The 23,531-nt window shown below is 59.0% G+C and overlaps 1 protein-coding gene across 4 annotated transcripts in view; it reads left to right on the top strand.

Moving 5' to 3' along the window:
- Positions 1-14,835, top strand: part of PRR5 (proline rich 5) — a 51,662-nt gene extending 36,827 nt beyond the window's left edge. For 2 of the 4 annotated variants that reach the window (XM_079936664.1, XM_079936663.1), the window contains 6 exons: positions 1,767-1,815; positions 3,316-3,373; positions 8,084-8,175; positions 8,594-8,734; positions 12,212-12,347; positions 13,915-14,835. In XM_079936664.1, coding sequence (XP_079792790.1) covers positions 1,767-1,815; positions 3,316-3,373; positions 8,084-8,175; positions 8,594-8,734; positions 12,212-12,347; positions 13,915-14,390 — 952 coding nt within the window. In that variant the 3' untranslated portion in view covers positions 14,391-14,835. Of the gene's footprint in view, positions 1-1,766; positions 1,816-2,861; positions 2,910-3,315; positions 3,374-8,083; positions 8,176-8,593; positions 8,735-12,211; positions 12,348-13,914 lie in introns of those variants that run through there. The other 2 variants (XM_079936666.1, XM_079936665.1) reach the window with 2 other exon arrangements.
- Positions 14,836-23,531: the final 8,696 nt, after the last annotated feature.

Genomic DNA, 23,531 nt, shown 5'->3' with positions numbered 1-23,531 from the left:
GTTCCCAGAAAAGCAATCACAGCCCCGCCGAGTACCCCTCATTTCCTGTGAATAGCTGAGAATTGAGCGCTTGTGAAGGGGCCCAGCATGGACCAGCTTTGAGGGAATCTGCGGAGCCGAGGCATTAGTCCTGCGTTTTAGTGGAGGAGGCTGGAGCTCAGAGAGGTCGAGAGACTTGCCCGGGGTCACAGCTGCCGCAAGGAGGCATTTCCCACCTCTGTGCTCTTTCCCTCACGCCCTGGCCTGTGCCACCCTGTCCCTACAGCAAAAGAATATGCAGACCTCCTCATCAGCTTGGGGCAGGAGTAAAAGGGTAATTGGGGCAGGGTCCCCCCACTCCAACCCTAAATGGCCCTTACAGACAGATAAACCGAGGCCCAGGGAGGGAAAGGGGCTGCCTGCGGTCACAGCAGGGGCTTGTAGCCTCTCCCAGGCCTGATGTGTGTGACCGTTGCAGGGGGTCCTGCTTTTTTTGGGCTCATGTGGCCACTCAGGGGTGGGGCCCCAGGAACCCCATTTTCCTAATATGCCTCTGCATCCCTCGGCTTTGCCCAGCCATGAGAAGGGCCGGGGATGGTGCAGGGTAACAAGGCTCTGATGTCTGGCCGTCATTCTTGTTTTCTGCCATTTTATACGCGTGTGTGTGTGTGAGTGTGTGTGAGTGTGTGTGTGTGTGTGTGGTTTCGTGTATTCACAAGTTGTGCAACTGTCGTTAATTCCAGGGCTTTTTCGTCACCTCAGAAGGATACCCCATATTTATAGACAGGTAGTCCCCATTCTCCTCTCCCCCCAGCCCCAGGCCACCACCAAATAGACATAGCTTTTGTTTTTTTAAGATACAGGTTGTCCTTTTACAATGTACAGTTCAGTGGTTTTTAGTACGTTCACAAGCTGGTATAACTATCACTATTTAATTCCAGAACATTTTCCTCACCCGCCCCAAAAAAAGCCTGTACTCCTTAACGGTCTCTCCCGGTTACCCGACCTCCCCCAGCAGCCTCTGGCCGACACCAGTCAACTTTGTCTCCATGGATTTGCATATCCTGGACATTTCATATAAATGGAGTCGTGCTACGTACGTGTGGCCTTTTGCATCTAGCTTCGTTCACAGCGTGATGGTCCTCCACACTCGGGGGTCATCCAGGCTGGGGCAGGTGTCAGCGCTTCGTTTCTTTTTATGGCCAGAGGCTACCCCGTTGTGTGAAAAACACCACTGTGTTTATCCAGTCATCTGTTGATGGACATTTGGGTCGTTTCCACCTTTTGGCTGTTGTGAGCAGCGCCGCTGGGAGCATCTGTGTAGGAGACCTTGTGTGGATCTGTGTTTCCACTGCTCTCGGGTCCGCACCTGGGGCGGAATGACTGGGTCATATATCGGCTCTACCTGTAATCTTTTGAGGAACCGCCCAGCTGTTGTGCACAGAGACTGCACCATTTTACGTTCCCACTAGCTGTGAGTGAGGTTCGATTTCCCCACTTTCTCACCGACACTTGTTACTGCCCGGCTTTTTTCTTTTCCGCCTGGGGTTTTGATTCTAACAGCAGTAGTGCAGGTGAAGTACCATCTCGGGGTTTGGGTTCGTGTCCCCCTGGTTACTCACGATGGGGCATCTTCCCACACGCTTATTGGCCATTTGTGTATCTTCAGAGAAATATCTAGTCACGTCCTCACGTCACTGGGCTAAGGGGGCGGGTCTCCCGCTGCAGGCGGCCCCCAGCCCTCACTGGCACCGTGGGGTCTTTGACTCCTGCCCTCCCGCCCACAGGCAGCTGCTGAAGACGGAGCTGGGGTCCTTCTTCACGGAGTACCTACAGGTGGGTGCTCTGTGCTCTCCTGAGGGGTTGCTTCCTGAGCTGGCCAGAAAGGGCGGGGGTAGGGGCCACTGGCTCCCGGTGGGTACGTGGAGCTCTGGGTTCAAGGTCTCCGCCTGGCCATGACTCAGTTTCCCCCGTCTAGCCAGTGTGGGTTGTTGGGTAGGTTATACGGTGAGATGCAGGTGAGGACTCACCACCCTGCCTGGCACGTGGCGTGGCTCGAGGTCAGTTTTGTGATTAGTTGTCCACCTCCTCCTGGAGCATCGGGGTGGGTCCCCAGAGCCCACGGGTGGCTCATCTGCAAACCCCAGGGCCCTGAGCCGCGTGGTGATGATGTTAGCGTGGCACCAGTGTCGCCGAGGCTGAGCTGTGGTAGGCGCTGCGGCCGCAGGCTTGCCAAGTGGATGAACACATGGAACCCTGGGGCTCGGGGAAGGGAGAGGACCCCCGAGGTCGCACAGGCAGGAAGGCAGAGATGCTGCAGGCAGGGGCGTCCTCACGCAGCCTCGGAGTATCGTGCCCACCCTCCCGGGGGAGGGCGAAGTGAGGACCAGCCTGCGGCTCCTCCCATCCTGTGGGTTTAGGGTTGGTTTTTTTTTAAGTTAACAGCTTTATTGAGGTGTAATTCACCTAACCATACTGCACACCCGCTGAACGTGTGCAGGTCAGTGGTATGCAGTGTATTCGCAGGGTTGGGCAGCCGTCACTGCTAATGCCAGGGCTTTTCATCACCCCAAAAGGAGACCGCATGTTTATAGCTGGGTAACCCCCCTTGCCCTCTCCCCCAGCCCTAGGTCACCACTAGTCTCTTTTCTGTCTCTGGATTTACCTGTGTGGACATTTCCCGTCAGTGGGATCTCACAGCGCGTTGCTCTTTGTGTCTGGCTTCTCTCGCTGAGCACAGAGTTTTCGAGGTTCGTCCATGTTGTTCGTATCAGAACCTCATCCCCTTTTACGGCCACGTAGTGTTCCACAGTGCGGCGAGGCCACGTCTTGCTTATGCATCCGTCCGTCTGTGGTCCCCGGGTTGTTTCTACTCTCGGGCTGCTATGACTGCTGCTGAGACCACGGGGTGTCACTCAGCCACGCCCAGGGTGAGAGTGCAGGGGGGCTGCCGTTGGAGCCTCATGGCAGTGGGTGATGGCAGCGCTCAAGCCAGGCCTTTGGTCCCGGGGCCCCTCTTGCCCGAAAGTCCCTCCTTCCTTGTGGGATGCGGGGGCAGCTGCCTGCCCGCCCGCTGAGCCTGAAACAGGAGGCCCAGGCCTGGCCTGTCTCTTGGGGGCGGTGAGGGTGGGGTCCCCGCACCACCTCCCATCTGGGACAGCCTGGTTGGGTCAGTTGCCCACGTGCGCCCGGGGAGCTGAGGTTCCAGCTCTGCAACGACTGGACCGGGTTGTCGGTGAGTCCTTCCCCCTCTGGGCCTTGGCTGCCTGTTGGCGGAGCCTTGGGGGCCCTGGGTACCCCTGGGGCGGTGACAGCATCTCCACGTGTGCCTTGCAGAACCAGCTGTTGACAAAAGGCATGGTGATCCTGCGAGACAAGATCCGCTTCTACGAAGGTGAGTCTGGTGGCCGCTGCCGGGACCGGGTGCCGGGCCACGCTGCTCGCAGGGTGGCCGCTGGGAGCCGTGGCCTTACATGGGCTCCACCTGGGGCTGTGGGTGGGTGCTGTGGCCCTTCTGGTCGAGAGAGTCCAGAGGGGCAGAAGCAATGCCTCGAGGGCAGCAGGGCTGAGATCTGACCCCGGGAGGGGACCCTGCTGGGAAGAGCATCTGCCCCCCATCTTGCTGGGGCCCAGGAGGGCTGAGGGATGTCTGGGAGAAGGCCCCTGCTTCACCTCACTGCCCACGAGGGCTTCTGGCCCCCGTGAACCCTGTCCCAGCAGCCTGGGAGAACCCCCATCAGGATCTTTGAGGACCGGAGGGGAACTGGCCTAGACCTGGGGGAAGAGGTAGAGGTGGAAGCTGCCGCCTGGAGGACCAGCGGATGTGGGCTCCCTGCCAGGGTTTGGGGCCCAGGCTTGGTGCGGGGCTTTCTGGGCAAATTTTCTCTTTTAATGCTCATACCTACCCTGTGAGGCCTTTGGGTCACTGTACCCATTTCACAGATGGGGAACAACGCAGCGATGGCCCTCAACGTGTCCATAGCCACAGTGCACGTAAGGGGTGGAGGTGGGATTCGAACCCAGGGCATCCCGACTCCAGAACACACCCCCTTTGCCCTTCTAGGGGCAGGCCCACAAGTCACAGCTGGCCTCGCTGCCCAGCTCGGGCCCCAGCAAGGAGAGGGAGGTCCTGGCCGGCCGCTGTCTCCTTCTGCCAGGCCCAGAGCCCTGGCAGGATGTGCCCGGTCCCGGAACCCTTGGGCTCCCTGTGCCCATGGGCTGGGGGTGACAAGTACTGTGTGTACACTTCCCGGCAGGAATGAGTTGGTGTAGAGAGAAATCAAATTATGGGGGGAGACGCAGCTCAAACCGGCACATCTTGCTATGGGCCCGCTGTGTGTCAGGCCCTGTGCAGGTCACGACCCTCCCTCTGTGTACCAGGCACCAGCCGCCGCACGTCCTCACCCTGTGCTGGGCTTGTCCGAGAGTTTCCATTGCCTGACTCCTAGATCACCCCACAACCCTGTGAAGAAGCTTCCATTGTTGTAGCCACTGAACACTTGGGGAAACTGAGGCACAGAGGGGCTGAGTAACTCGCCTGAGCCCCACAGCCCTACCTGGCAGCCTGGCTCCCGAGCCTGCACTCCTCTCTGTGCTGCTCCAGGTTCCTCCTCGAGTTCTCAGTGACCCCAGGAAGCACGGGTCGTCGCCCATTTCACAGAGGCAGAGACCAAGGCTTGGGGTGCTCAGCGTAACTCAGAGCCCCGTGTCCTGTGTTCCTCCTGCGCCGCCTCTGCGTGTGTCGAGGGGAAGCAGCCGAGGCGGGAGCCTGAGAAGGGCTGTGAGGACCACAGACGTGGCGGCAGGAGGCACAGGCCGCTGGGCGTCCGGGCGGGCTTCCTGGAGGGGGCAGCACCGAGCCAGCAGGCTCAGCACATTCCGGCAGTGCCTGCCCTCCCACCAGCTCCGGCCCAGGGGAGCTGGGACCTTAGCAGAAGAGGCGCTTTGTGTGGCTTGGTGGAGTCCTGCCCGCAGTGGCCGTGTCCGCCAGGCCACCCAGGAGGGAGCGCCGACCCCATCCAACCGCCCTTGGCCTCAGGCACAGGCACCGAGCCCCAGGCTGGGGGCCAGGGGGCCCGGCCTCCAGTTCCCTTCCAGCCACAGACTGTCATTTCCTTCTGTCCCCACCTTAGCACAGGGGGTTAGACAGGCTCCACCCATGTGCTCACTACAGGTCAGGCCCCAGGTAGCCTTTGGGGACCTGGAGATGGACCTAGGCCCTGCCTGGCAGGGGCTCACAGCCCAGCTGGGGACACAGACATGGACCAGACAGTGAGAGTCCACTGTGATGAATGTCAAAGTGAAGGGAAGCCCTGGGGAAGGAAGGGCTAGTTCCACCTTGGCAGTCAGGGAGGGCTGCGTGGAAGCGGCAGCCTTTGAGTCAGGCCTCGAAACATCGAGAGGACATCTGCCCCCCTTCAGCCAGTGCAGTGGGGACAGTGGCTGACATCACACCCCGAGGGGCTGCCTTGGGAGCCTCCCCGTTCTGCCTACTACCGGGTCCCAGGGAGAGCTCTCCCTTAAGACTACTCCCTGCGGCCAGCCATGTCCTCAGCCCGTGCCTCTGCTGGAGGTGGTGGGTAGCCCCACGAGGGGCAGCCCAGGACCTGGCCACCTGCCCCCCTCCAGCCTCCAGCAAGACCTTGAACCCGAGCACAGTGATTCCTGGAAGTGGGAGGCCTGGAGGGGCCTTGAGGTGGAGGCCTCCCTCCCTGGGGCCACATTCAAGGTGGTGGTTCGGTGGGCTCAGCTGCAGCGGGGGTAGCTTCTCAGCAGCCGGACGCTCTGGGACTCCGAGGGGGAGCCCAGGGTTTCTGCAGGCTCCGGGCCCTGGGCTCTGCCTGCCCTGCAGGAATCCCAGCCTGTTAAGGTCAGGCCACCAAACTGCACTGCGACGGCCCTCACACGCTCTCCTCCGAGCCTGGCCACCCTCCTCCAAGCTCCTGCTGTGGCCTTTCCGACTGCCCTCTGGTCACCACTAAGATCTGAGCTAAGATCAGCCTGGTGCATTCCGTCTCCAGGGCCTGCACAGTCGGACTGAAGAAAGGAAGACAGACAGGCTGACCCACGCCCCATCCTGGGAGATCCAGCTCAAGGGCACGGCCGCTGGGTGGCGTGTGTCCTGAGCGTCGGCGCGGCCTCAGACCACGCGGGCCCGCTAGTCAGCGCCAGGCTAACAGCTGAGCACTTGCTACAGGGTAGCTTTTGGCCTTTGAGTGTGGACACGTTGATCACGCCCATTTTACAGAGGACCACACTGAGGCTCGGGCTGAGGGACCCCCTGGGGCCCCAGGGCGGGACTTCGACGCCGTGTGCTTGACTCACCCCTGCCGACCCTGGTGTCCCCAGACCGCAGTTCCCGGGCAGCAGAGAGCCCAGCCAGGACACGGAGCCGAGCTTCCTGGCCCCTTGGTCGGCGTGTGGCTCTGGCGGGGCCTGGACTGTACGACATCCTCTTTCCGCCCCGCGGGCTGGAGAGCAGCCTGCGCTCCGCAGACGCCGCCTGGCCCGCGCCCAGAGCCGCCCCACGGCCGCCTGGGGAACTGAGCCGCCTTTCTTCTCGCCGGTGACGGCGGGGACCTCAAGGGACCTTTGTATGCAGGCAGAGCTCCTCGGGTGATGGGCACCCACCGTCCTGGGTTCCATAGAGCCCGCTGTGGGCTGTGGGGCCCCGGTCGGACCAGGAGCTGGCCGCCAGCCAGGGTGCTCCAGTTCCGGCAGACGGGCTGCATGGAAAGGTGGACCCGCCCTCACCACGGTCACCCCCACCAGGCTCCCCTCCCAGAGCCCGGCACCCACACAGACCCGGGGGCTTTATGGGGGGGAGGGGTTGGGGGGCTCAGAGCCCAGGAAAAGGGAGCACAAGAGGCAAAGGCCCTTGACCGACCTCCTGGTTCCCACGGAAACCTTGAGGAGTCGGGCATGGGCGTTGCGCTCTGGGAGGCTGGCCAGCCCGTGGCCCTGGCCCCTCCACTCCTGGGGATGCCCGCCACCACGGCCGTGTTTCTCCAGCCAACCGCCAGTCTGGCTTCCAGGTGGGGTCCCGCCAAGCAGCAGAGGCCTCGGCGACATGTCCCGGAGGCCTGCTTATCCTGACCCAGCAGCCTTTCATCCCAGCTCTCCGCTCCTTCCAGGCAGAGGGGCTGAGGGTTCAGCACTTGGCGTTTCCTGGGGGAGTGCAGAGCCGGCTGGGGGGCACCTCAGCTGTCCCCACCCCCAGGGTCTGTCCACCTTGTGACTGGCGCTGCTGCTTCCCCAGAGCCGGCAGAAAGGCCCACAGAGCTTGTCCAAATGCCTGCTTTCCACACGTGTACTTCCATGGTTCATGTGCCAAGGGTTTCAGTCCACCAGGCAAAACGGTCCTCCTGAATTAGCTTGGGTATCACCTCCTCCAGGAAGCTCTCCCTGCGTGACCCCCTCGTGCCTGGGACCATTGCTGCTGTTGGATGCGGTTTCCCTGGCTCCCCAGATCCCAGCCCAGGCAGCCTGGGTGGTGGGGACGCAGGCCCTCGAGGCAGAGACCCGCACCTCTGAGGCCCAGGCACCTCATCTGCCCGCTGGGGGTCACTCCTCCCTCGCCAGGGTGGCTGTTCACTGTCCCGCTGCCCTGTCACGTGGTGAGACTGGAGCAGTTTTGGGCTCAGCTGGGTCCCCAGTGCCAGGCCTGGCACAGCATAGCTGCTGTGTGAATGTCTGTCAGGTGGACAGAGGGACAGACCGATGGGTGGGCGGAAGGAGGGGGAGGGCGGATGAGACAAGGGTGTGAGTGGAGCGCCTGTCGGGCTGTGCCTGTAGGGTTTGTGTGCAGAGGAAACGGACCCCCTGGCACCTCTCTGCCCCAGGCCCTGCTTCATCTCCTTTCCTCCTGTCGGCTCTGAGGGGTTCGCCCTGCTACAGCCCCGTTTTATTAGTGGGGCAGCTGAGGCTCAGGGGGGTGAAGCTGGGCATCCGGGCCCATTACCCTGGCAGGTGGGGGGGCCTTCCAGGGCCCGGCCCTCAGCTCCCACGTCCTCCTGCTGCCAGGAGAAGTGACTCGCGACCTGGGAAGGCGGGAAGCATCTGCCGGCGCCCCTTGGGGTAATGGTGACGGTCCCTGTGCCCACAGGACAGAAGCTGCTGGACTCGCTGGCAGAGACCTGGGATTTCTTCTTCAGCGACGTGCTGCCCACGCTGCAGGCCGTCTTCTACCCGGTGCAGGTGAGCGGCTCCTGGGCCACAGGGACAGCCGATCCCGGCCTGGGGGTGGGCACACCTCTGCCCTTGTTGCCACGTGTGGGCCATCTGCGCCTGTGCTCGCCCCCGGACCTCCCAGAACCTGCTCCCCACCCCCAAGACAGGCATAAGGACAGCTCCATGCTCAGAACCTTGGGAAGCCCTTAGCACACAGTAGGCCGTGCCCTGCCCGCAGTAGGGGCTCTGTGCGTGACAGCCGCCCTTCCCTTGCCTGAGGGAGCCGCGTGGGGCCCTCTCTCCGCAGAACGAGGGTCATCTGGGGAGGAGGACGGGGTGGAAGGGGATCTGGCGGTCAGTGGTCCGTCCCTGTATCTGGCCCCAGAACTGGTGGGGGCAGGGGAGCAAGGGTCTCACGTGATAGCGGCGGCCCCCACGTCTGCAGGGCAAGGAGCCGTCGGTGCGCCAGCTGGCTCTGCTGCACTTCCGGAACATCATCACCCTCAGTGTGAAGCTGGAGGACGCGCTGGCCCGGGCCCGCGCCCGCGTGCCCCCCGCCGTCGTGCAGATGCTGTTGGTGCTGCAGGTGCGCGGGGCCCGTGGGGGCTGCGCTCAGCCCGGTGACGGGCACAGGCGGCATGTCCCAGGCTCCCCGGGGACAGAGCCTGAGATGTGGGTGTGGGGCCACGTGACTTCTCAACGGTGGGGGAGGGCGGGGGTGGGGAGGGACTCCCAGGAGAAACCTGGGAGGGAGAAGGAAGCAGCGGGGGCTGAGAAGGAGCTGGACGAAGGTGTGGGTTCTTTCACAATAAGGCCGGCCCGGGAGCCCACAGGGAGCCCAGGAGTGTGGACAGAGTGTCCCTCGAGGGCAGCGGGGCCAGGCCTTTACTCCCCCATCGGTCAGTCACTGAGGTTGGGGGCCACCGCCTCCCGCTCCCCACAGCAGTTCCAGACATTTCCGAAGGACCTTTCTGCAAACTGCTGCGCCCCAAGCCCTGTGGCGGGCACGGCACCCTACAGTTTGCCAGCCTGTCTCACTGTCACAGCCCCAGGACAACCCCATGTTACAGGTGGGGAAGTAGAGTCCTCACTTGCCCGGAGCTGTGATGGCTGGGAGCCTGGCCTTCCCTGAGGCTGACAGGCTCCCAACCCTGTTCACTGTCCTGAACCCACCCATGCACGTGGAAGTCCTTCTAAATTTATGTCTGTGAGGTTGGTCCTGGGGCCCAGGGCAGCTGGTTGAAGATTCCAGAGCAAAGAAGGGGCTGATGAATGTGGACGTTAGAAGGGTCGAGGGGCTACACTCGGTGGGAGCCGGTGGTCGTCCTGGCGGCCACGCAGGGCAGCGACTGGCGGGACATTGCATCCCTCGGCCTGTTTCCTCGAAGGATAACGAGGAGAAATCGACACAAAGTCCTCCATGGTGCACTTCCTCTTGGGGGCGGGAAGTGATGAGGCTGGGATTTCAAGCCAAGGAATAAGGTCTCATCTTGATCCCATGAACAGCACCCGGGTGGCGGCCAGGCCGCGGTGGTGCTGCCCCCTGGTGGTCGCTGTGCCTCATGCAGCTTCTGGGCTTGGCCCCATTTTCCCCCAGAGCGTCCTTCTATCCCTCCTGGGTGCGACCCCTACCCCCAGCCACAACCCTTTGCTCTCGCCTTGGCCTCCACTTTGAATGGCCTTGTCCCAGCCCTGCGGTGAACTTGTCCCCACTGTTTTCAAGTCCCAGATGGATCTGAGGTCACAGCTACTGGTCAGCATATCTTTTGAGGGCCTACTATGTGCCCCATGCTTCACGTGCAGAATCAAAGCTCCTTCTCACTGGGGTCCCAGAAGCTGAGTACCAGCCCTGCATCTGAGCGTGGTACACAAATAATGCAACCCCGGGGCCCGCATTTCCTCACCGGGCAATGGGGAGCAGAGACCAGACACCACAAACAAATGCTGGGAATGAAGGGACACAACGTTTGTGAAACGCCCAGCACAGCTCAGCAGTAACGCCATCCTCATCCATGGCACTGTTGCTGGGGGCGGGGGCGGCTCCTCCAGGTTCATCTGGATGACTTCCGGGGGCACCCCCTCCTTGTCCAAACACAGCTGGATCCGTGGGTCTGTAGTGATGTCCCCGCTTTCGTTTCTCACGTTAGTCCTTTGGGTCTTCTCTCTCTTTTGTCCGTAGCTGGTCTGGCTAGAGGCTTGTGGGTTTTATTGATCTTTTCAAAGCTTTTGCTCTTGTTGATTTTCTCCATCCATTTTTCTGTTTTCAATTCCGTTGATTTCTGCTGATTCTTATTTTTTTTCTTCTGCTTACTTTGGACTTAATTTGCTCTTCTTTGTCTAGTTTCCTAAGGTGGAAGTTTACAAGACTGCTTGTAGACTTTTTATATTCTAATGTATCCATTCAGTGCTATAAATTTCCCTCTAAGCACTGCTTCGACGCATCCTGATAATTTGGACGTTGGCGTTTTCATTTTCATTAATTCAAAATATTTAAAAACTCTTCTTTGACCCCTGTGTCATTTAGAAGGGAGTTGTTTAATCTCCGTGTGTTTGGGGGTTTTCAGTTATCATTGTGTTACGGATTCCTGGTTTAATTTCTTGGTGGTCTGAGGGCAGACATTGTACGACTTCTGTTCTTTTAAATGTGTCGAGGTGTGTTTTATGGCCCAGAACGTGGTCTGTCTTGGAGGATGTCCCACGTGAGCTTGAGAAGAATCTAGATTCTGCTATTGGACAAGTTGTCTATAGCTGTCAGTTTTATCCAGTTGATTGATGGTGGTGTTGGGTTCATCTGTGTCCTTCCTGATTTTCTGCCTGCTGGATCTGTTTCTGAGAGGGGTGTTGAAGCCTCCAGCTAGGAGGATGGATTTCTCTGTCCTCGCAGCCCCGTCACTTTTTGCCTCCGTAGTTTCCTGCTCTGTGTTAGGTCCGTACACATTAGGGATTGTTATGTCACCTCGGAGAAGTGACCTCTTTACCATTAGGTAATGCCCTTCCTTATCCCTGATAGATTGCTTTGGTCTGAAGTCTGTCCTGTCTGAAATCGACATGGCTCCTCCTGCTGTGATCTGTGTTATGGTGATCTGTGATCCGTGTTCTCACATACAGTCCTGCACTCCCTTACTTCTCGTCTGTGTGTGTCTTTAATAGTTTAAGTGGGTTTCTCGTAGGCAGCACAGAGTTGGGTTCTCGCTGTCTTGAATCGTCGTTCAACGTTAACCTGGGTGTATCTTGCTTCTTAACTGCTGGCAGCCCCTTGGGGATGATTCATTCGTTCAGAGACATCATTCGTTCAGCAAGCACTCGCTAAAAACCTGCTGTGTGCCCGGCCCTCTGCCGGGGGCACTGGGGACCCAGAGCTTGCCTCCTGGTCAGCTCACAGCTGAGTGGGCAAGGCCACGGCTGTCCCGTGGGCAGCCTCATTTTCCAGGCTTTGGCTCCAGTGAAACGGGAGGGGTGGAAAACCCTTCAAAGCTGCGAATGAGGGGAGGTGTTGGGAGGCGCTGGACGGTGCCTGGCCGGGGAAGCAGTGTGGGAGGGGGAGGGGCGGCTCTATCAGATGGACGGGCCTTGACCACTCAGCTTGGATACAGACCTGGACCTGGGCCTGGCCCAGGGGGCAGCCTGTCCTGCCTACAGTGCTCCTTGGGGCGAGGGAGTGAGGGTGCGGGTCCAGGTGAATGAGCTTGGCCCCCCAGGACTGCCCAGAGCCTCTGGGAAGCCAGCTCACGGAAGGGGACACACAACTGTCCCGAGGGGGAGGTGCAGGGTGCCCAGCCTAATTTGGCCACAGACCCCTTTCCCGCAGGCATCATGGTCTCCCAGCCACGCGGGCTCCTGTGTGCAGCGGGCAGCCACGAGGGCGTTAAAGCAGGAGGGTGGCTCAGAGGCCCCAACCCGAGAGACGGCTGAGAAGGGAGGGTGCGGGGCCACCGCCTTGGGGGCCAGGACCCCGGGGGAGGGGGAGGGCGCCATTCGTGGTGGCCTTTGAGCTAAGCACGGCTGGGCTAGGGAGGCAGGGAACAGGCCGACCAGCGGACCCCCGCACCCCTCCCTCTTGCAGGGGGTGCACGAGTCCCGGGGAGTGACCAAGGACTACCTGCGCCTGGAGACGCTGATCCAGAAGGTGGTGTCGCCCTACCTGGGCACCTACGGCCTCTACTCCAGCGAGGGTGCCTTCACACACTCCTGCATCCTGGGTAGGCGTCGCCTGGGCGTGGGTGGGAGCAGGGTGACCCCTGGCCCCCTCCACCTCTGCCCGGTCAGGGGCCCAGGCCTCCCAGGGGAGTCATGCAGAACCAGATGTGCAGCCACGGCAAACCTGACCTGAGCATCCACCGGCCGTGCTGTGTGCGGGGCACCGGGCAGAGGGCGGGTCACGTGGGGTCCCTCCTTCAAGGGCTGACGTCACAAGTGGTGCTGCAGTGCCTCCCCTGAGAGCCCGGCAGAGACCCCCGCACCCGCCACGGAGGTCACCTCCGAGCTCAGTCCTGAAAGTCAGGAGTTGACGAGGGAGAGGACCCAGCATGTGCAAAGGCCCGGAGCCCAAGAAGTCCTGGCTTACCTGGGGACTCACGGGGGGTGTGGAGGGGCTGTGAAGTGGGCATGGCTGGGCGTCCTGGGGCTGCCTGGCCCCGTCGGTTCGTTCAGCACTGTAAACTGAACACCTACTGTGCGCCAGCCCCTGTTCTTGGTCCTGAGGGTTCAGCAGAGACCAAGCCCCACCCTCATTTGCTCTTGTCCACCAGGGGAGGCAGACCAATGAGTAAACCATCCCCAGATGAGCGCCCAAGGGGACAAGTGCCCAGGTGACATGAGGGCCATGGGCGGGGAACTCAGGGAAGGCCAGACTGGGAGCTGAAGGGCAGGGAGGATCCAGGCCTGGGAAGAAATGCATGAAGAGAACCAAGGGGACAGCGGTACGAGAGCTCATCAGGAGTGTCCCCTCGTCCAGAGGGCCCACACACCTGCAGTTATAAAACCTGCCCAGCTAGCATGTCCCAGCTCCGGCGGGGCTCCAGCAGCTGGAGGAACTTTGAGGTCTGTGTGGCCCTGGACACCGAGACCCCTGCCAGGCAAAGAGGGAGCCTGTGTCCTGTGGTCCAGGACAGCCTCTGGTTCATCCCGCTCAGCCCTGCCACCTGGCGGTCAACTCTGGAACTGCAGGGTCCTGAGTGGGAGCCTGAAACCTGCCCCTACATCCGTCCTCTCCCACCCCCGGGGTCACCCCCCACACTCAGAACAAACCCCAGCCCTGACCTCATGTGCTGCCCCATCCGGGCACTTGCCACTGCCCGACCTGTGGCCCACCCAGAGGAGTTTCTAGTCCCACACACACACAGTAGGACTCCAGCTCTGAGGACAGGGGCTGTGTCTGCCTAAGAAAGTGCTGGCCCTTAGCAAGTGCTTGGGTTTGTTGACTTTCCGCAGGTGAGGAAACTGAGGCACGTGCATAGGTCCCTGGCAAGGTGCATGTCTGAACCCAGGCGGTTGACTTGAGGCCCCCCGCCCCCATTCCAGGCTGAGAGGCCAGACTGAGGAGAGAAGGAGGTCACGTAGGGCTGGACCCAGTATCAGCTGGGGTGGAAACCCCAGCTCCCCTCCAGGCTGCCCCAGCAGGATCTCCACCGGTCGGGCTTTTCCCTGTAGCGGTCCCTTCCTGCAGAGCTGGGCGCCAAGTAGGTGCTTGCAGTGGGTGTTCCCTAGCATCTGGCCAGCCCCACCCTGGCCCCCTGCCTGATGCCCTGTCTGTCTGTCTGTATGCAGAGAAGCACTTCCTGCGCCGCTCCCGATCGGGGGACATCCTGGCCAAGAACCCGGTGGTGCGGTCCAAGAGCTACAACACGCCACTGCTGAACCCCGTGGCGGAGCACGAGGCCGAGGGTGCGGTGGCCGGCGGCACGGGCATCCGCAGGCACTCGGTCTCCGAGATGACGTCCTGCCCCGAGCCCCAGGGCTTTGCTGACACACCCGGCCAGGACCCTGCTGGGACCTTCAGACCCTCCCCAGCGCCCCCGTCGGGGCCTTGCCCCAGCAGACTGTACCCCCCAGCGCAGCCCCCTGAGCCTGGCCCAGGCCCGGCCCGCAGCTCACCGGCCTCCTCCAGCCCCGAGAACCTGGTGGACCAGATCCTGGAGTCGGTCGACTCGGATTCGGAAGGGATCTTCATTGACTTTGGGCGGGGCGGCGGCTGTGGCACGTCTGAGTCTGAGGGGGCAGGGGGCCGGCAGAGTGTCGTGTGACCCAGGCCTTGTGTTTTTACTGACCCCGCGTGTACGCCTGTGCGGTGCGTGAGTGCGAGAGTTTTCTACTCTGTCCCGTCCAGTCCCCCATCGGCCTCAGCCACTTTGGCATTCCTGAGTCTTTGTCGAAAAGACCGTCGCTGCGTCAGGGGCTCAGCAGGTGCAGGGCAGCCTCCTGTGCGTGGAGCAGACCTGGCTGCTCCCTGCACCCCAGCCTGCTCAGCCCTCCAGTGTCCACACCATGCAGACTGTGAACCCCTCAGCTCGGCCAGGCCCCCAGAGAGACCCCCAGGGTCGGTGGCAGAACTGCCTCCCCGCCCCCCACTCGCCTCGGGCCACAGCGTGACCTCCTGTGTGCACCTCTGTCCCAGACCCTCCACACAGCCCGTCCTCGCTCGGCCTGGCGTGGCCGTGGGTGGGAAGCGGGTGGAATAAAACTTGTCTGCCCGGCTCTCGAGCTGTGTCTGCGATGCCAGGCCCTGAGGACGTTCCTCCAGGGTCCTCACCCTCGGGCTGCACCCGGCCTCACTGGGGTCTCCCCTTCCCGCTCCCAGAGGGCTCAGGTTCCCAGGGCCGGCTCTGGGCCTCTGGAGGGGGCCTTCCGGGCTAGGCGGGGACCCCGTTCCCAGGGCTCCCCTCTCGTGGAGTTAACCTTTGGTTGGAGGTGGGGCGTGGGTGCCCTACGAGCAGATAACAGGACAGACCCAGGGCGCGTGAGCCGGTGATTGGCGGTTGCTGGGAGTCGGGTGGTCGGGGAAGGGAGGTGGGCGCCTGGTGAGAAGCGTCAGCCCACGGGGGCCTGCGGGGGGAGCCACCTGGGGGGACAAGCTCCTCCTGTCGAGTGGGAAAAGCGAGCCAGCAGCCCCTGCTCCAGCCCAGGGAGGGGTGCGCGGGGGATGGCAGGGTAGGAGCGAAGCTTCGTGGTCTGATCTGGGACGTACTGACTGCACGGGGCCTCGTCGCTCCTCAGCAGCGGGAAGGTGCCCAGGGGCGTGGCCGGCAGAGCGGAAGTGAGCCGGCCTGGGAGGAGCCAGGTGGGGGATGGGGCCGGAAGCCCGTCCCCAGTCTGAGGACCAACGAGCATGTGGCCGCTCAGCTGCGCTGATGGGGCTGAGATCCCTGAACCGCCCTGCTTGGCTCCCAGCTCCCTTACGGAACCCGGGATAGGCCTGGGACCGGCTGAGCCTGGGGTGGGGTGGGGAGTATTATGGGCAGGGTGCCCTCGAGACGGAAGGACCAGGCAAAGGGCAGAGGCTGTAGCAGGGGGCTGTCTGCCTGGGCTCTATCCGCCCCCCCCCCACCGCCCCGGCACTGGGCCCTGTCCTGCCCTCACCTCCCGAGTGTCGGGGGCTCTATCGAGCACTGCCACCTCGTGGGCTGCTGGGCCTGCTCTGATACGTGGGGACTCTGCTGGCACACGGCCCCACGCCCAGGCATGACCTTTGTCTGTGGGGGGCCCTGAGCTCTTTGACCAATCCCTCCACCCCGGGCGGAAGGGGAGCCCCAGACACCGGCCAGCCGTGCCTTCCCAGCAGTGGGGAGACGGAACCCGGGGAGGGGGTGGCTGCTGAGCCTGGGTCCCGCAGCAGCTCCAGACACCCAGGCGGGGCCTCCAGCTGGGGCTGCCCCCGCTCCCCCCATAAAGGGGTATCCCATCAAGGTGGGCTTTGAGTGTGTCCATGTGTTGAACCCACTCTTGTTCGAAAAATGTTTGAGGAACTCTACATCGAAACATCTTGCTATAAATTGGTAAATTATAAATGAAAAATCAGGACCAGGGAACACAGAAATTCGAATAGAAAACCAGCTATTGCTGGTCTCCCCAATCTACAGAACCGTCACGCGCAGCCGTATGGGCCTTGGTTTAAGATGGAGCCCAGGTTTCCCAGCCGAGACCCAAACCTTGCAATGAAGGTCACATCACCGACCGTGTCTCACTTTGGCCACCAGGGAGCTCAGGCCAAGCCCCAAGCTAGCTGTGGCCAAGGCCAGCCTATGGCCCTGTGTCCGTCCCACCGGCCTACCCGCCTCCCACCCCCGAGTCCTCTCCCCACCTCCTGTTTCCCCACCCATTCACGGCACTTGTCACTCTGTAATTAAGGGTGGAAACAGGGACTGTGCGGTCGGAAGCTTATGTGGTGCAGTTTTCTTTCAGAGCAGAGTGGAAAGAGACAGTGGATAAACTACATCTGCCTTGGAGGGACCAGAGCCCGAGAGAGGCTCGGAGGTTTTAGCTCATGGGAGACCCCTCTGGAAGAAATGAATTTGTTATTAGCTTTTCCCCCCACAAGAAGGCAGCCCCACGTGGCCAGGAGGCCCCCCTGCCCTGTTCCCACTGAGCCCTCAGCCCCAGGTCAGTGCCCAGCACACGCTGGTTGCTCAGTTAATTGAAGGTTGATCCGGCCTCAGCATGAGCAGGGGAGCCTTCTTCAGAGGATGGTCCGTCTGCATCTCCAAGGCTGAGGTGCAAGAGACCAGCTCACTGTTTTTGTCTTTTTCTGGTTTATTTGCTGTAGGTCTTCCAGGGGACCCTGATGACCACGCTCGCCTTTGCCTCTCAGATGCAGAGTCTCAGGCCAGCCCACGCCTGCTGATGCTGGATCTGCATTTCAGCCAGATGCTGGGGGTCTGCGTGCTGTGAGCTGTGCTGGCTGTGCTCGGGGTCTGAGGCGGGTGTTCCGAAGGCATCTGGAATGGAAGGTCCCGCTAAATAATGAAAGTCGACAGCACTTCAGGCGAAACAGCCAAAAAGCAGGTGGCAGAACATCGCTTGTAGTCAGAGTAGGACGTCTGTCCCATCCGTCCAGCAACCTGCAGCAGGGGTGCTCGCTGTGGAGAGGATGTGCTCACGGTGAAGGGGGTACGAGGGGCCCCGGAGAGCTGCACGTCCAGGAGATCTGGGGGAAGTGAAAAAGATGTTATTTAAAAAACACACTTGGGGGCTCCCCGTCAGCACTGAGCGGGGGCCATTCTCCACCTCGGGGGGGTCTTGACCTGCCCTGTGTATCTCCTTCGGGCGTCCCGGGAAGCCCAGGGACACAGTCTTAGAATAGTGTTTTCACGATAAAACGCATAGGATGACGAGGAAACCAACTATGCTGACGTACAACCTTGAAGGTCTCTTTAAAATGTGTGACTGGTGGTGCCTTATTAACTCATCAGTAGACAGATCTCCTGCAGGTCACCTGCTGACCGGGGTCGGGGTGGCGATGAGTGGAACTAGCAACCGCTGGGTGTGACGTCAGCACAGTCCCCACCTCTGCTGGTGACAAGCCGATTTGTCGCGGAGAGGCTGACCGCCACTCCGAGGTCAGTTAGCCAGCACAAAGCCGTCGCTTTTGCCAAGTGCTTTCCCCAGGCAGCGGGGAGTCCGAGAGCTGCACTCCAGACCCTGCCGCCCACCTCCACACTCCCCTCCGCTGGGGCCTTGTAAGCCCTCCAGTGTCTGCTGGCCTCCTCTCCCCACCAGAGGAGCTGGACTCAGCCCTTCAGGGGGTAAAGGGCACACAGGATACAGGCTCCCTGCCCACCACCCTAGAGGCCCACAGTCTCAAGGGATAGCTGGTTCCAGGAACATTGCTGGTAGAGTCGGGAACTCCTGCCGGGTTGGGGGGGAGGGAGGAAGGGAAATTGGCTGTTGGGGTGTGTGTGTGTGTGTGTCCCCAGGACCTATATTCTTGCGAACACAGTCCTTGATGTGATGGGACAGCAATGAAAACTATGTATAGATGCAGGAGGGGAGGGTGTCCATCAGTGGATGGTGGCTAAGCAAAATGTGGTCCATCCATTCAATGAAATATGACTCAGCCTTAAAAAGGAAGGAAATTCTGCCATGTGCTACACCGGGGATGAACCTTTCTAAGTGAAACAAGCTAGTCACAAGGACAAATATTGTAGGATTCCACTTACATGAGGCACCTAGAGGAGTCAAGTTCATCAAGACAGAAAGTAGATGGTGGGGGCCAGGGGCAGGGGGAGGGGATGTGGAGTCAGTGTTTATGGGGACAGAGTTTCAGTTTTCTTTTTTTAAAACATTTTTTGGTGGGGGGTGCGGGGAGCACACCACACGGCATGTGGGACCCTAGTTCCCCGACCAGGGATCGGACCCGCATCCCCTGCATTGGCAGCGCGGAGCCTCAACCACTGGTCTGCCAGGGAAGTCCCGAGTTTCGGTTTTGCAACGTCCGTGTGCTTAACAACACTCACTGTAGACTTAGATGTGGTTACGACAGTAAATGTTATGTTACGTGTATTTTACCACATTAAAACACGCACGCGTGCACACACACAAGAACGAAAGGAAGAAGGGGGGAGGGGGGATGAAGAGTTCCCTTTCTCCTTGCAGTTCCGCAGCGCTTGCCTTGGGGAGTGTGGGCGGCCCGTGTGGGCCCCTCTGCAAGGGCCCGAGTGGAGGGGAGCAGCCTTCCAGCAGGGAACCGTGTTCCCAAAGCTCAGGCGTGTCCGGCAGTGGAGTGGGCAGTACTCTTGGGGAGGCTGGGAGAAGTGGGGAGGCTGCTGGACAGAGGAGCATGTGCCAGGGATGCAACGGGCACAGACTCAAGATAAGTCCCTAAAATCACAATGGTCTCCTGCTCCCTGCTTCCCGAGCACACAGAAGGGCCACACTTCCTGGTCCCCTTGGGGCTGGGTGGGGTGCTGTGACCAGCTCTGGCCAGCGACTTCTGAGCAGAGGGCCCCTCTGGCGTTGGATCTTTTCATTGCCAGGCAGAGACCCTCCAGAGCTCTCCTCTTCTCTGTGTGGTGATGGGCACTCTCCAGATGGGGCTGCTCCGGCAGGCTGGGTCCCAGGGGGCTGTGGACGGGCAGCGTGCATGAGAAGTAGACCAGTTTGGTGTAAGCCCAGGAGACTGGGGATATTTATTGCTGCAGCATAACCTGGCGTGACTAACTGATACACTCCTCTTTCCCAAACACTCTAGAGGAAGGTCATCTGCGGATGGGGAGAAGGCTGATGCTGGCATATGGCATTTTATTTATTTATTTATGTGTGCTGCATCCCCCTCGTGGGCAGAGCCAGGACCCAGGGTTCTGATCCTGAATTGGTCACTACCTTGCTGTGTAATATTGGGCCAGTCACACATTCTCAGATTCCTCGTCCATAGTGAGGCTCTTTCCAGATGTAATATTCTGTGACCGATGATATTTCTCTGCTAGTCTGTACACTATGGACACAGGCAGAGCAGGGGCTGTAAGATCACAAACCCCGAGATACCAAGCATCCTTGATTAAGAAACTCTGTGCAGGGCTTCCCTGATGGCGCAGTGGTTGAGAGTCCGCCTGCTGATGCAGGGGACGCGGGTTCATGCCCCGGTCCGGGAAGATCCCACATGCCGCGGAGCGGCTGGGCCCATGAGCCATGGCCGCTGAGCCTGCGCGTCCGGAGCCTGGGCTCCGCAACGGGAGAGGCCACAACAGTGAGAGGCCCGCGTACCACAAAAAAAAAAAAGAAAGAAACTCTGTGCAGATGACAATGTATGGGGCCTGACAAGAACTTAATGGATTTTGACCTGAAGGTGATAATGACTTAATAAACTGATGGTTTCACCCAAGAACGCTTCCCCTCATTGACAGACATGTTTGCAGAAAACTCAGAACTGCTTTAACAGACTGCAAAAAGCTATAAAAATGTAAAGCATCATCGACGTCATCACGAGAAGAATTTCTCACGTTGGCATTTCTCTTTTCACTACGGGGATTTACGTCAGCCTGTGTTTGGCAGGGGAGGAGGGACAGGTTTACATCAGCCTGTGTTTGGCAGGGGAGGAGGGAGAGGTAGCGCGAAATAGGAGGGTGCAGAGGATAAGGCAGGGCTCTTATCTGCAAGCAATGGCGGCAGATTCTGCTGATTACCCAGAGAAGGAGTTTATTGAAGGATGTTGGGAGTTCCTAGAGCTGTCAGGAGGTGGGAGAGCCAAGCTCGAGGCTTACCTTCCAAATGCCTCAAACTGTCGCATATGACAGGCCTGGTGGGAAAACTGCCACTACCACGCCACTGCACAGGGATACTCACACCCCACAGAGATACTCCCATTGCCTGGAGAGGCTGCTATGGCACAGAGATGCTCCCACCACTCAGAGATGCTTCTACCACACAGGGATGTGCTTACCACATAGAGATGCTCCCACCACACAAGGATGCTCCGGTTGTACTGGACCAAACCCACAACTGTCACCAGCACCAATAGCAATCACGTCCCAGGTATTTAAACTTGTACCCACTGCAGTGTCAACCCCACCCCCCACCCCCAGCTGAACATCCGAGGCTGCCCTTTCCCATAATAAATTGCAGGGCCACCTCCTCTCTTAAGGTGTAGGTCGCAATGGTGGAGCCTAGTCAATGTCTGGGTCCTGACTGCAAAGGACTCTGGGTAAACCCGTGGTCTGGCCACCTCGGGTGGAGAGACTGGTAGGACAGGGAATCCCAATAGAACAAGGGCATTTGAAAGGTGCACGGTGTCAGGGGGCACAACCAGCGTTCCAGCCTGATGTCAAAAAGGCATCAAGAATGTCACCTGCTCAGTTTCAGATCAAAAGAGTTTCAACAATTAGGTCCAAGCAATCACAGAAGACATCGTGGAGTGTGCATGTGGGTTGTACTCAGTTTGCAGAGAAGTGGTTTGCCGTTTGCAGTCGACGCTAACAACCAAATGCATTTGCTCTAAAACTTGGACCAGGGCACATGATAGGAGGCCAGGGAGTCGGGAAACCTGGCTGGGGTTCCTGGCTTGGCTACGCAGCAGCAGAGAAAACCCCTTACCTCGCTGGTCTGCGCCCTTAAGGGGGAGGGTTGGAACGCGATCTCCCAGATGCCTTCTGGCTCAACCTATTTTGGTTTCATGGTTTTAATAAGGTTCAAAGCAGACCACGTCTTGGCTCAAGCAGCTGGCAGGGAGAGTTAATTTGGGAAAAAACAAATGAGAAGTCCAAGACCAGGGACCAGGGGTCTTTCTTTCCTCCTTCCTTCAAGTTCCCATCCCCCACTGCTTATTGATGTGGAATTTGCTGCTTGGGGGAAAAGCAGCTCTCCGACTTCATAAACATTTGTACCGAGAGCAAATTTAATAAAGCTGAGAATAATACCATTCAGATGTAATTCCTTCATTTTGCATTATTATTCTTTCTTTTCTATCGCAAAGCATTTGAAATGCAAGGAGTTATTGTTATAGCTACAAAAGGAAATGACTAACTGGTGGGTTATTGATTAGACGTGCTTGGGGAAAAACAGAAGAACCAAAAAGGGAGCTGGCCTGGGTCTCACAGTTTCTTTCTACTTCTTTTTCCTTTTATTATGAAAGGCAGGATACACCTGCATTCTTTTCCTGACAATCATTCTGTATGATTGCTTTATTGTATATATTTAAATATCACTAAGCTATGGTAGCGGAATTTGTATGAGATTTTCACAAAACACAAATGCGAGGAGGGTGGCATTCCCCCTGACATGTCTTGATACCACGGAATTACTCTGCCAGCCATAGACCATCTGGGGCGTGTTTTCTCTTACTTCTGTCCAAAGTCGCTTTTTGAACCAGAAAACCTGCAAATTGTCCGGCTTTCATGAGACCCATCTGACACTGATAATAAAAGGTGTTTACATTCCACAAAAGGAAAAGGGAAACCAGCGCAAAGCACTAGATGAAACCCATCAAGTGTGAGTCCCTGGCATTAGGCATCCTCTCGATTTCCTTGTCAAGTTTTGAGAGGGAAGAAGAGTTTCGACCCAGAAATAGGCCCCCTTCCTGATCCATCGAGGGGGGCTCAGGTATGCGTGAGACTTAGAGGTCAGGCAGTACCATAGATGCTTCCGCTTTCTCACCACCAAAGTCCACTGGGAGCAAGGAAGGTCCAAATAACGTGCAAGTGTGCTGTGTGAGGTGAACAGGCCCATGTGCTAGGATGGTTACAAATTCTTTGCACAGAAACAGGCAGCTGCTTGAGTGACGGTAGAGAGAAACAGTGGTCATTCATTCATTCATACTGATTGGGGATAGTGGCTACCATGTGCCGGACCCAGGGCTAGACACTGGAGATACTGCAGCGAGCAAACAGCCTCATGGTTCATGGCTACCATTAGCACAACTGGCTTGAAGCTGACTGTCTTGACTTTGGGGAGGATAAAGTTTTGGTCTGTCTAACTCCCTTCCTATCCCTGGAATGGTCATGTGTCTTGGGCTCAGTCATCCAGGGCTTCCCTGGGCTTTTTTTTTTTTTTTTTTCTGCTAATGCTGTCAGGAGAGAAACTCTTTGTAATTTAGCTAAAAGGTATAAAGATATTTTATCAGAGGGCATTTTGGTTGTAAGAAATAGAAAATTCAAACTAGTTCAAACAATAAGAGAATTTATTGGTGCGTTTAATGAGAAAGTCTGGAGGAAGTGTGGGCCCCCCGGGTGGGTTTGATCCAGGGGCTCTGCAAGGTCACCAAGGACCCAGTTCCTTGCCATCTCTGTTTTATCCCAAGCCTTGATCCCATTGTGGTCACAGGATGGCTTCTTGCTATTCCCAGTGCACTAAGCTTCTCATCTAAGTTGGGGGAGAGAAAAGGACAGAGCAGGATTTGTTCTTCCCCAATCTTCCAGGCAAAGTCCAGCTCCTCCCACCAACTGGAGTGTCCTGAACTGCTCACTGTGGCCCAGCGAAGGCCTGCGTCATTGGCTTGGGCCCAGTGACTTCCGGAACCGGAACCAGTCACTGTAGCAGCGTGTGATATTATGCCAGCTGGCCTCTGCAATCAGATCCCCCCTCTAGAAATGGGGAGGGGCCAACACACCTGATTGTCTTGGCTGCTGTACCCAGGCCACTGGGGACCACAGAGCCCACCACACGTGATCCCAGAGCTGCCAGCAGCCGTGCCACCTTCCACGCAAGGCAGCCTGGGATTCTGCAGCTGCTAGCGCCAGCCCCCTCCCCCAAGAGCAGGAAGGGGGAGGGACACGAGCAGGGGCAGGGCAGCATCGCATGGAAGGATGCCCCTGGCTGCTGTGCTAACACAGATGGAAAGGGGCAAGGGCAGAAGCCAGATGTATTAGGAGGCTCTGCTGCACTGAGCCACGTAGAGATGCTGGTGGCCTGGACCACTTGGGCCAGCGTGGGTGGACAGAAGTGGTGGCACTGCGACATGT

Source organism: Stenella coeruleoalba (genome assembly GCF_951394435.1).
Source record: "Stenella coeruleoalba genome assembly, chromosome: 11".
Classification (NCBI taxonomy): domain Eukaryota; kingdom Metazoa; phylum Chordata; class Mammalia; order Artiodactyla; family Delphinidae; genus Stenella; species Stenella coeruleoalba.
The sequence above is the reverse complement of the archived record's forward strand: the minus strand, read 5'-3'. Positions and strand labels throughout refer to the sequence as shown.